At 37.0% G+C, this 13,050-nt stretch overlaps 1 protein-coding gene across 1 annotated transcript in view; it reads left to right on the top strand.

Annotated features, from left to right (window-relative positions):
• Nucleotides 1-13,050, top strand: part of LOC111154043 (kinase D interacting substrate 220) — a 109,420-nt gene that overhangs the window by 20,172 nt on the left and 76,198 nt on the right. The window contains exons 6-11 of the mRNA XM_022513397.1: nt 912-1,013; nt 3,845-3,943; nt 5,888-6,085; nt 8,105-8,203; nt 10,108-10,206; nt 11,734-11,832. Coding sequence (XP_022369105.1) covers nt 912-1,013; nt 3,845-3,943; nt 5,888-6,085; nt 8,105-8,203; nt 10,108-10,206; nt 11,734-11,832 — 696 coding nt within the window. The remainder of the gene's footprint in view (nt 1-911; nt 1,014-3,844; nt 3,944-5,887; nt 6,086-8,104; nt 8,204-10,107; nt 10,207-11,733; nt 11,833-13,050) is intronic.

Here is a 13,050-nt window from a genome sequence, read left to right on the forward strand (position 1 = left end):
TTAGGTAATACTTAAGGCTGGTTATGTTTTATAACCATATTAGATATTAGATAGAAATTAGCTAGGTCTTATTAAAAATAATAATGCAGGATATGATTTCAAATAACAATGAGAATTTTTTTTCTCAAGATAAGCTTATTTCTCAGTTTTTATCAACAAAACGGTAACTCTTAGAGCTTAAATGTTAATTATAACTATATAACCTTTCAGAAAGAGATTTTGAAATCTCTATGTCATATTGCCTGTTTTCTGTGGGTATGCATTCTTACTCTAAACTTATTTAAGGAAAAGGGGTGTTTACCAAATATCCGTGCCATTTTTCTCTACATCTCTTTACGTGATAATACATGCGTTACTACTCTGCTTGAGACTCGATCTCAGACGGCAGGTTGAGAGATTATACTTCTGATAGGGGATATCCTTTTATACTGTATACATATGTCAGATAATCATGTTGTAAACTTTAAATATCTTGTGATTTTATTTGTCAGTTATATTCAATAAAGCTGAAAAAAGGAGAAACTTAATTCAGGTTAATAGAAGGATTATGTAAGTTAATGGAAGGATTATATTGTACCTTTCACTTACTAGTCTTTCCTGTTGGCTAGTTAATCATATTAAATGTTTTAATCTGTAAAAATAAATGTGTTCATAATATATATATATTTAAGGTTGAGTGCATCTTATTAGCTGATTATGTCTTATGAGTATTACGTGTTTTTTTAAAGTGCAGAATGATCTGTAACAATTTTTTAAAATATTACTTTGTGTTACTCCCTTTATTACTTACTTTTCTTAGCAAATGTTTGTTGTAAATATCCACCTAAAAGATTTTTCTTTCCCTCCCTCCCTTGCGTCTTCCCTTCTCATCTCCTGTTCTGTGTGCCTACTTCCCCCTACCTGTCTCCCAGCAGTACAGTGTTTACCCAATCATTTGGGCAGCAGGGAGAGGCCATGCAGATATAGTGCATCTTTTGCTGCAAAATGGGGCTAAAGTCAACTGCTCTGATAAGGTAGGTCGGCAGGATCTTTCCAGGTTCCAGTCCGCATTATGTGCACTCAGTGTGTCTAAATGCAAGGTTTTTCATGTGATCTCATGAGACTGTGCTGGCTAATCTTCTATTGATACATATTAATGTATTTTATATAGACAGATGGGTAGATCCCTTACACGTATTACCTACTGGATGTCCCTCCTTTTTTTTTTTTTTTTTTAACATCACATTCATCATTCTCTGGAGAATAGGGAAGATTCCATCTATTTTCATTATTTGAAGTTTTCTTTTGTAACTCTTATTCCTACCTTCAGGAGGAAGGTAGCTGCTTTCTCTGGATGCTTGCTAGATTGATCTTTCTGAAATTCAGGTTTAGTTCTCTCTCTCTCATGCTCAAAAGGCTGGAGACATCAATCCCTGGTATGATGTGTGAAGACAGCCCTTGGCTCCCTTTCTGCCCTTTCTTCTGCCTTCTGAATCCTAAAACTGCTTTGCTGCTAGACTGCTAAAGGATGTGGGTGCCTAGATCCAGCTGGTTTTAGCCCTTCATGCCTTTGCATGTGCTCTTTCAGTGCGGAGAGCCTCTCCTCCTCATCTGCTTTACTTTCTGTTCGTCCTTCACACTGAGCTCATTTCCATTCGCTTCAGAAAATTTCCCAGAATTTTGTTCTTTTCACTTTTTAAATCCTTAATATTCATCCTAAACACTTAATGAGTATATAATTAGAACTTGACACACTGTGGGTAACTGTAATCTTTTCCAATTAATAACAGTTCAGTGAAATATAGGAAAATAGCCAATAATAAGACATTTTTGATAATTGGAATATATTCTTGGCATAAATTTAAGTAAAATAATATTGCTTAATCTGATGGGAATGTTGGGAATCATCCTTATGTTAATCTGGTTGGTGCTTGTATGGATATATACATATGTAGAAAACCCAAGTAGTACATTTAAGATAGATGTTTTTTATTTATTTATATTTTAGATTTTATTTATTTGAAAGTGGTGGTGGGGGAGGGGCAGAGGAAGAGGAAGAAGCAGACTCCCGCCAAGCGTGGAGCCTCACCCACAGGGCTCAGTCCCAGGACGCTGAGATCATGACCTGAGCCAAAGTTAGGTGGTTAACCAGCTGAAACACCCAGGTGCCCCTAGATTGATGTATTTTATATACTTTATGTAGGCTATGCTCATTTAAAAAAAAAAGCATTACCTAAAATAATAGGTTAACAAGGACTGTAAAGAGACTATTACAAATATTTATCATATGGCATTTAAAAATACTGTATTTGGGGGCGCCTGGGTGGCTCAGTGTTTTAAAGCCTCTGCCTTCGGCTCAGGTCATGATCCCAGGGTCCTGGGATCGAGCCCCGCATCGGGCTCTCTGCTCAGCGGGGAGCCTGCTTCCTCCTCTCTCTCTGCCTGCCTCTCTGCCTACTTGTGATCTCTGTCTGTCAAATAAATAAAATCTTAAAAAAAAAATACTGTATTTGGGACTGTTCGTTAATCCAGAATGGCTGTCTTCTTTTTTTTTTTTTCTTTTCACATTCTTGTTTAAATTCTAGTTAGTTAACATACAATGCAATGTTGGTTTCAGGAGTAGAATTCAGTGATTCATCACAATATACAGCACCTGTGCTCATCAAGATTGGCTGTCTTTTCTTTCAGATTAGTGAGGTTTTATTTTATGTCCAAAGTGGATATGGTTCTCTCTGTTGATGTTTCTGATTTGACACTTTAGTATGATGGTGAAATCTTTGATTTCTCTTTCTGGCCTACTGAAAAATGCTTTATGTGACCTGGCATTCACGTCCCCTCCAGAATCAGGTATTATGCTACCTAGTCTGTCACTCTGACATTTCGAGAAAAGTTTAGTACCTGCTGTGTGCAGTACTCTGTATCTGTACTAAACACAAGATAGAAAAAGTTCCTCGGTCATACTTGCCACATTTCAAGTGCTCAACAGCCATATGAGACCAGTGGCTACTGTATTGGCCAGTGCAGAATTAGAGAGCATTTCCATCAGCATAGAAAGTTTTGTTAAAGCTGTTACAGAAAGGAGGCATTTATTACATGTTTATTTCAGTCTGTAGTCTCATGTAGTTAAAGATCACCATGGGTATTCATACATCTCTTGATTGCCAGACTCCCCAAAGACACAACATTGCTATTATGCATAAAGTGCATTCTCTCATGTTTTTTGGATCACATTCCAGGCGACGGTGCTTTTAAGTGCAGTTTCTAGGGAAGTTTATTTTGTCAAGTTTAGAGGCTGATTTGGGGGTGGTCGTTAAGAGCACAGACTGAAGCAGGCCTGTTGGGGTCATGGTCTTACTCTACCTCTTGGTACCTTTGTGACTTTAAGCCTGTAATTAATTTCTCAGGGCATCATTTGCTATCTGTCAAAATGTGATATTTCAAATTATCCTTATTCTTACGATAAGGATTACATGAGTTAACCCATGTAAAGTAGTTAGAATTATATTTGTCATTTGGTTCTTAATGTTTTTGCCTGTAGTCAGACTGTTGGACTTTAAATTTATTTCACAAGGTGCAGGAAGCATTGAAAGCTTGTTGAAGATTAGAGGCTGTATGACTTTATGATGGAAAAATTGCCACTAATTATAAAAGCTAAAGTTGGTTAAAAGAAGTTTCATATACTGGTTAATCATCGCTTCAGGAGAAAAAAACTGGGGAAAATATGGCTTATCTAGGATTAAAGTTATAATTTGTATAAATAGTAATTTAAGAATACTCAATATGATTTTTATTGAATTTATGTTGAGAAAGTTTCTTTTACCATAGTTCTGATAATAATTTTACATTTTTAATTGTATTTTTGTAGTATGGAACTACCCCTCTTGTTTGGGCTGCACGGAAGGGTCATTTGGAGTGTGTTAAACATTTATTGGCCATGGGAGCTGATGTTGATCAAGAAGGAGCTGTAAGTATCTTTTCTATTTAATAAACCCTCATAATAGAGATATGTTTTTAGTTTTAAGGGAGGGAATATTCTTTCTTAGTATATGTCTAGAACATTTTCCCTAAAGTTCTTAAGTGATACTTAGAAAAACAAGCATTTTCTTTCTATTATCCTGAAAAATATATTATGTTCTAGATAGTATGTACTATAAATATATGCTTTTAAGGATCTATTGCTAGTGCATGTAAATTTTGGGAGGCTAAAACTATAAAGAATATCTTACAGTCATCTTACTATTGATTGAATCAGTATTGAAATACTCCTTAAATCAAATAGTTTGAAATACTATTAATTATGGGAAAAAGTTATGCTCTGTTAAAATACCTTTTCCTTAAATCGCTTCTTGGTCTTTTGGCTAAGATCTAGTGAAAATACCGTTTCCTTAAGATTTTAAAATAATATTGTAATTTTTTGGATATTTTTAGCTGTGACTTATTTTCCTCTCCAATAGATTTAAAATTTTCAAAAATCAGCAGTCAAAACCTAGAAAGCTTAAAAATTGGTTCACTACATCCTACCAAGCAGCAGTTACTAATTCCTTATTGAGCACGCACTGTGCACGCAGCCCTGTGCCAAATGTGCTGGTACTGGAGAAGCCTAGTGGATGGCTTTTCCCTTGAACTTGTAAAAGTATAGTTAAAGGAAATAATATTTATGCATAAGAAATTATTAATACAGAGTATTCTTTGTAAAATTAAATATTATGTGAGATGGATCATGAAGTATTGAGTAGGGTACTACCAGACCTCTGGCTGCTTTGTAACAAAAGTGGACTCTGAATCACACTTGGCTTAATATCAGCTGTTCCTCCTATTTGGTCAGCTCCTAATTGCTGACCTTTATGGAGTATATAATATTTTTAGTGTTTTGTGGAGGAAGAGTATGATTTTTAGATAGCCATGAAATTCATACCTTTCACTTTCCTTTTTACTGGACAGTTTATCAAGAGGATAAGTGGCTTATTTCTATGATTTTTGACTCTCTCAGGATTTTAAAAAGTTATATTATTTTAATATGTCAGAGAATTATGACTCAGTTTGGGGGGCTGATCTAATGACTGGGATATTTCAATAAGAAAACTATATGACATCTCAACGTAGATCAGTTTCTTAGGAAGAGACTTTAATACTTCTTTTGGTAATGAGTCAGGTTCTTCTGTTGGGTGATTTATTGTTATAAATTAGATGTGTAGCTTTTTTTTTTTTTTTAAAGATTTTATTTATTTTAGAGAGAGCATGTAAGCAGAGGAGGGGCAGAGGGGGAGAGAGAGAAAAAAAAAAATCCTCAACCAGACTCTCTGGATCCTGAGATCATGACCTGAACTGAAATCAAGAGTTGGCCACTTAGCCAACTGAGCCGCCCAAGTACCCGTGCATCTCTTAAAGGAACCACTAAAAATGAGATCATTTTTGAAAATGTAGTTTCTAGATCACTGTGAAAGAACACTATATTATACTTTATTGAAATATCCTATAGCTGTTAATACATTGTTTTACTTCAGTTTTTCCTACAGATTTTTATTATAAACAATTCTTTGTTTGATTGACCTTATTATGGATTATTTAACTTAGAATGGGTTTCATTTTGAATCATCCCATCTCATCTCATCATATTAGTGAGAGGGTCTGCTGGCTGTCAGCGAATCCAATTTCAGATTATCGTTTGAAGAGTTGAAGAGTCTTAACTGTCCTCTTGACTCAAGAAAATTAATATATCTTCAGAAACAGAAAATAGGTTTCCTAGCTGGTTTTGGTATATGACTGGTTATTTATATTGGCATTTCATGATTAAAAAATCACTATTAATAATAGGTCGCCTTTTTGAAAACATCAGTTTTATGACTGTGGCATAAATCATATATTTTCTAGATTATACTGATTTCTTGGGCTTGTTTTTGTTTTTTAGAATTCAATGACTGCACTGATTGTGGCAGTGAAAGGAGGCTACACACAGTCAGTAAAAGAAATTTTGAAGAGGAATCCAAATGTAAATTTAACAGATAAGGATGGAAATACAGCTTTGATGATTGCATCAAAGGAGGGACATACAGAGATTGTACAGGATCTCCTTGATGCTGGAACATACGTGAACATACCTGATAGGGTAGGTTACTTATTTGAGTTCATCTTCTGGTGGTAACAGGATGGAAGATTACATTAACTTCGCACACCTTTCAGGATTCTTTGTGTATGCCCTACATTTGTTTTAGTAAAAGATGAATTTTATTTCTATCTCTAAAACTAAGAAGTTACAATGTATTCAATCTTTGTGAAGGGTGCTCTTTTTAATCTTTGTCAAATAATATTGCTACTGAAAATAATATTGCTACTGAAAATATTGTACTATTAGTCTGTAACTGTCCTTGATATCTGTGACTGTAGTGTTTGTTGTTCATGGCTGGTGTTACTCACTTTCCTAAGGCTTCAGCTACACTTAAAATTTTCAGAATTGTGCCTTTTGCTCTAATCGTTTCTCAGAGCTCTATACTTGTATTTCCAACTTTACTTGAACTGTCTGCTTGAATGTCTGATGGGCTCTAAGAGATACAGCAAAGCTGAAATCTTGTTTGGTTCATCCCAACCCTGCTTTTCCTTCAGTCTTCTCCATCTGAGTGGTTGGCATCACCATTCACCCAATCGTTAAAGCCCTAAGTTCTACACATTGGCCTTGATTTATTTTCCCTACCTGCCACATCTAATTCTTCAGCAGGTGCCATTGGCTCTACCTCCAGAACACATCTTGTATCTGTCTACTTCCCTTCCCCTGTTTTAATAGGTTGTTGCCATATTAACTTTTTTCCTTTCTAGAACATACTGATCTGGTTGCTGCTTTGGGACCTCAGCACCAGCTGTGCTCTATTGGGAATGCTGATCTGCATAATCACTATGTGGCTCTCTCCTCATTGTCATTCTGACCTCAGCTTAAGTGTGAGCTCTTCAGAAAGATCTCCAGTGACCCAATCAAAAGTCACTGTCCAGTCACTTTCTCTGATATCACTATATTTTAATTTATTTGCATGCCGTTTGTCTAATTTTTTTGCTTGTGTTTATTGTATGTCGTTTGTCTGTCTCCCTTAGACTGTCAGTTCTTCTAGAGCTGAGAACATGTCTGTCTTGTTTCCTAGTACCTAGAACGGTACGTGGCACATAGTAAGCAATGAGATTTATAACCTTTTATTAACTTACTACTCTGGCACCGCATTAATGCTAACATTCTCAAATAAAATTGGTTTGCTTTGGTTTTGTTTCTGTTTTTAATGTAGTAGTTAAGATACTACACAGGGTGCTGAATTCATTAATCCTCAAGGACTTGCCTCTTGATTTATAACCCATTGAGGCCCACTAAGGATTGAGATGAGCCGTATCTCATGGACTTACCCACTCAAATTCCTACAACTGATTTGTAATTTAGAGTAAAAATAAGTTATGCCCATTGCCAAAATAGGCATTTTACATTTGAAATAGCAGGAAGATACATTTAATAATGATTGTTACTTGGTAAATACAGTTTTAGGGCAAAGAGATGTCTTTATGAGGTAATAAACTTCATCTAATCCTTGTCTGGGGGAATGAGCCAGTCTTATGCACTACTAGCTTAAAATGCCAGATTGCCTAGACTATGGATACTGGTCTGAGAACTACCCTCTCCCTTAGTAAAATGTGGTTATAAACTCACTGACAGCCCTACCCCTACAACTCCCTTTTTTACAATCAATGGCTTTTGTCAGATAGGATTATTCTAGTGGTTTTGTATTATGTGATTTCTGAATGTTCATTTGGTTCATCGACAGCTCTGGTGTCATTTAATTTAATTTACATTTATAATGGGAGGTCGGTCACCTTCAAATAGTATGGCTTATTGTTCTGGGTAACTCCTCTTTTCTAAACTTTTGTCGTGGAATTTCAGAAATTCCTCATTTTGAGGTATAACCTGTCTCTTACTCTAAGGCTAATAATGTCTGGTATTAATGTTAGTTAACTAAAACTTTTCTGTTATTTTGAGATACTTTTTTTCCCAAAAAATTTGCAGAGAAGTATCTATTAATATACGATTAACTTCAAAACAGCGTTTATTTGTTCTTATTATCAGTTTATCCTTTTTTTTTCTCTTTTGTCTTTTTAGAGTGGGGATACTGTGTTGATCGGCGCTGTCAGAGGTGGTCACGTGGAAATTGTCCGAGCACTTCTCCAGAAGTACGCTGATATAGACATTAGAGGACAGGTGTGTGCCTCCCGTGCTGTGGTCCTCTTTGCGCACAGTCAGTTACACGATGACTGACGACAGTACCAGTCTTCTGATTGTTCTCTGGAGACGATTTAGTAGATCCCGCCTATATGAATTTTCACTGCCATTATTACAGAATTTCTCTGTTACTGTCATGTTAGATGACAGTAGAGCATGTTCAAAGCTCATAGTTTTCGAATATGCCTCTCTTACTAGTGTATAAATACATTCAGTCCCGAAATGAGTAGTTCATGCTACTGAGACAGTTGCGGATACTTTGAATGTATACAATTTATTTATTTTCTTTAATATTTTTCCTCTATTTTGTCTTCTTCGTCCAGATGTTGTTTTTCCATCCTTGCCATTTTATCTTTCTTCTTCTTCCCTGTTCTGCTTACCTTTCCAAGGACACCTTGATAGTGACTGTGGACTTTGCTTAAGGCAGTCATAGCTCACAGAGCTACAAAGCTTACTAAGATTAGGTAGACCTCCCCTAAACTTGTGAATATATCCAATATTTCAGCAGCTTTAGGTTAAAAAAAAATCTGTACTTAATAGTCCATTTTGTTGTTGGACAGCCTACATTTCTAACTTAGTTTTCCCTTGAATTTAGCTTGTATCCAAATCTATTTTTGAATCAAACTAATAAATATTATGCCAGATGCTGTGAGGGACTTAACATGAAACCCTTGCCTGTAAGAAATATGTATTTTAGTTAGGGAGTTTTTACTTTGTTTTATATTTATTTTTGTGTTTTTACGTAAACAAAGAGTGATGCCTTTAGGTATGAGATGGTATATGATTGATTGCCTAGTGAACTTACCAATGTAAGAGTCTTGAGGTGGGAAAAGAAGGCATTTAGGAATGCTTTTGAGAGAAGGTCGAATTTGAGCAAAGTCTGAAAGACTGGTTGGATTTAGACAGAGAAAAAGGAAGGCTGGTATTTCAGGCAAGGGTAGTGGAATAATAAGATGAGGAAATTCAAGAAAACAGACATGTGAAAGACTGTACTCCTCAGCTGGCGAAAAGGTCAGGCTGGTGGGGTGGTGGGGGGCGGCAGGGAGCATGGCGTGGGAGACAGAGATGGAGTAGAAAGGGGCAGGGCTGGGGAGGTCTGAGGGCCAGGCTTGGAACGTTGGGAAGCTGCTGCACGTTGTTGAGGTGGGGAACTCCGCCAGGGAAAATCTGGTGTGAGAGACTTGGTGGGGCAGCCCCAGAAAGTCAGTGACTGTCTTTGGCATTAAAATCGTAGTTTCACTGAAAGATGGTTACTGGATCCCCTATTTAGAGTTTACCTAATTCCTTTTTTGTCTGTCAGTCCTGTTTTCCTATGTTGGAGTCACTTTATTTGGTTCTCTAGCTCTCCTTTCAGGGTCTGTTGGATCTATTGGTTTTTGAACTAGATGGGATTTTAAAGGATCAATCAGGATTGGTGTATGGATGCAGAGTAGGGGGATTAAGAAAGCAAAATGTGGTAAAAATAGTTCACCAGTTCACCGTCTGTTTGTGTAGTACATTCTCATGCATTATCTTTTGGAACGATTGGGCAGATGAAAAGCCAAGGGTCAGAATATTTGACTTGTTCAAGGATGAGCTCAGGTATTGACAACTTCCAGTGCACGGCCCAGAAATCTGACCACATTAACAAAAGCACACTTTATCAAGTGCGTGAGGCTGCTGCTTTATATATCAAGTAATATGTTTTCTTAGGCTTCTTTCATAAAGAATTTCTCAAGAGTAAATCCAAGATAGAATAAGGGTTAATACTATTTCCTGTTTTTTGGTAAGATCTATTAATACTTTCTGGCAGAAATGTTAAAAATCACGTTTTATGTTTACAAATAGCAGTTTCCAATATTGTATTTGAAATGAAGTGATTGTTGATTTTTTCTATTGTGTAGGACAACAAAACTGCTTTGTATTGGGCTGTAGAGAAAGGAAATGCAACAATGGTGAGAGATATCTTACAGTGCAGTCCTGACACCGAGATGTGCACAAAGGTATCAAGAACATTTCTGTTCTCCTAGCAATATCCAGTGCCGAATATTAGTACTGCTTATTTTTTTCAGTTGTTTTTTGTTTGATATTAGAATTATACTGATTTTACTGGTAATGATCTGTATTAAATTGAGTAATAATTTTGTATCCTTTCAAAAGTTAGTTATTCACAGGAAAATATAGTGTGTAATTTGTTATGGTGATTAAATACTTTCTAAAAATATAGTATCACCTATTCGTAAATTGTGGACAGGTCATTTTTTCAGATCTTTGATACTTTTATTTGGAATGCAGAATACATTTCCTTTTAAAAGACCAATGTGAGTGGTTCTTGGTTATCCAAACCCATCCCTTTAGTCTGTTTTGCTCAAATCATGTGAAAAATATAAAACTTACATAAGACTTTAGTAATTGTATTTTGGCCTTATGTGTGATAGTTTTCTGTGGGGAAAGTGTACTTGGAATAAGTATATTTGGATTGAATTGGCAGGAATGCTTTTTTTTTTTTTTTTAAGATTTTATTTATTTATTTGACAGAGAGATCACGAGTGGTCAGAGAGGCAGGCAGAGAGAGAGGGGGAAGCAGGCTCCCTGCTGAGCAGAGAGCCTGAAGTGGGGCTCGATCCCAAGACCCTGAGACCATGACCCGAGTCAAGGCAGAGGCTTAATCCCCTGAGCCACCCAGGCGCCCAGAATTGGCAGGAATTCTCAATGAATAAACAGACTTGTGGAGTCACTGCTAAGATACTCCTGTTTTATCTGCTGGAAATGGTTACCAGCATCTTTCTATACTATGGTAGCTTTAGTGCCCTAAGGCAGAAAGTTTTCTGGGATACTTTTTCGTGTGAGGGTGACTCGTTGATAATAAAAAATTTTTTTTTTTTTTTTTTTTTTTTTTAAACCGATGTGTCAGCCACTGTGACCATTTGGGGGTTCTGAGCAGGTTTCTGTCTTCTAATTCAGTGCTGAGCTATGGTCTCTTCCTATATCCCTTAATTTGATTTTGAAAAGCAGTCATGAACTTTGAGGTTTTCCAGAGGCACGCTTTTTGTATCAAATTGTTTCCTATGTTACACACAGGTGCTCGGCTGCACAAAGCACTGAAGTGATGTTGGTAAAGATCTCTGACAAATCTAGGCACTGGCTTGCCTGGACATTTACTGGCCGAGCTGTGGGTTGGTGGGTGGGAGGTGGTGTGAATGGGAAGTAGCCTCCCATGTGCCAATGGTAGAACCTGGGGGATGGTCAGATCAGTGAGGGGCAGGGGACTGTTGCCAGGAATGGCTGATAGGTAGCTGGGCATATCCATTTTTGGCTGAGTGATAGAAAATTACTTTGGTACAAATGATTGGTTGGGAAAGGGAAAGCATTTTCTTGTTAGTTTTTACAGCTATGTCTTCCTGAGAACATTTTCAATATAGACTTGTGCCAGAGCCAGATACTTGAATTCTTACATGTGCACTGATGTGACTTCCAGCATTTATGAGTAAAGCTATTAATCTGGCAAACCTTCTTATCTCTGCCCGCAGGATGGTGAAACACCACTTATAAAAGCTACCAAGATGAGAAATATTGAAGTAGTAGAACTGCTGCTGGATAAAGGAGCTAAAGTGTCTGCTGTAGATAAGGTAAAAACATCTGTGTGGAGAGAACACTTTTGGAAAGGCTGTTGGTAGACTGACCTGTATATTCACTGGACTTAAGGGAGTCTGGTTTTATTTTGTGGAGGGAGAAATGACTTGCTGGGGCTATCTGTGTGGGAGTTTGGTCCTGTGATGTCTTCTTGGCTCTTCTGACAGCGTGCTGAGGAGTGGGCGGGCTTAGGCTGCATCAAATTTTCCTTCTGTTGCTCGTACCAGTACGGTGCGCCGCCGGTGACCACCGTCTGAGGAGGACGCCGCCAGATGCCCAGCTCCTTGCAGACAAATAGGAGGAAAGACTCCAAGGGGCTGGGAGAGATAGACTCAGAGCAGACTAGCGCTAATATCCGCTAACAGGAGATAAAATGTTCTGCCATGTCCTTGCCATAATCCTCTTAGAGAAATGTTCATATTTTCCATGGTAAATTTAACTCTCAGTTGCTTAATACGTCATATAGAAGTGATTCCTGGCTTGATGTTTTCATTTTAAACAGAATTCTTTCTCTACTTCCAATTGATTTCCTCCCATAAAAGGAGTGAATTGATTGACATGTGAAGTAAGAAATAAAACTTTTTCCATCTGAACATGTAAGATTTGGGCTCTCCTAATTCATAATAGATTGAAGTTTGTCCTTCTGTTATTTACGAGGCAATTAAACAAACCACAGAATCAATATGTATTTGCATTTATCAAGAAACAATGTTATTTAAGAAAAAAACAACCAAAAAATCTCTCACCTATTATTACCATGTTTGTATAATTTCATATAAAAGGAAGGAAACGAGGAATGACATAAAGTCGGGAGATTTTGCAGTTGAATATATTTGGCTTTATAGAAAACTTCCTGCATTGCCTTTTTTTTTCATTCTGCCATTGACTCATTTCTGGCTCTGGTCTCCTAATTTGCAAATAAGAAACCACTGGACTAAGTGCCCTTGAAGATTCCGCATGGCCTCGTTAATTCGGTAACATGCCATTAACAAATATTCGTTTCATACTCATTAATAAATTTCCTGGAGTTCTCTGTCTCCATATCCTTTTGTGTATTGCTTTGCCTCATCAGCACATACTTGCTGACAAGCGCACATGATACTTGGAGCATTTGTTCATTCATTCAGCACATACTTCGTGAGGACGGGTGAGGTGCTGTCGTGATAGAATTTGGAATACAAACCTGCAAAGGTCTTGATCCTAGCTCTTCATGG

This window comes from Enhydra lutris, unplaced genomic scaffold (genome assembly GCF_002288905.1).
Source record: "Enhydra lutris kenyoni isolate GAN:26980312 unplaced genomic scaffold, ASM228890v2 scaffoldscaffold35, whole genome shotgun sequence".
In the NCBI taxonomy this organism is placed as follows: Eukaryota; Metazoa; Chordata; class Mammalia; order Carnivora; family Mustelidae; genus Enhydra; species Enhydra lutris.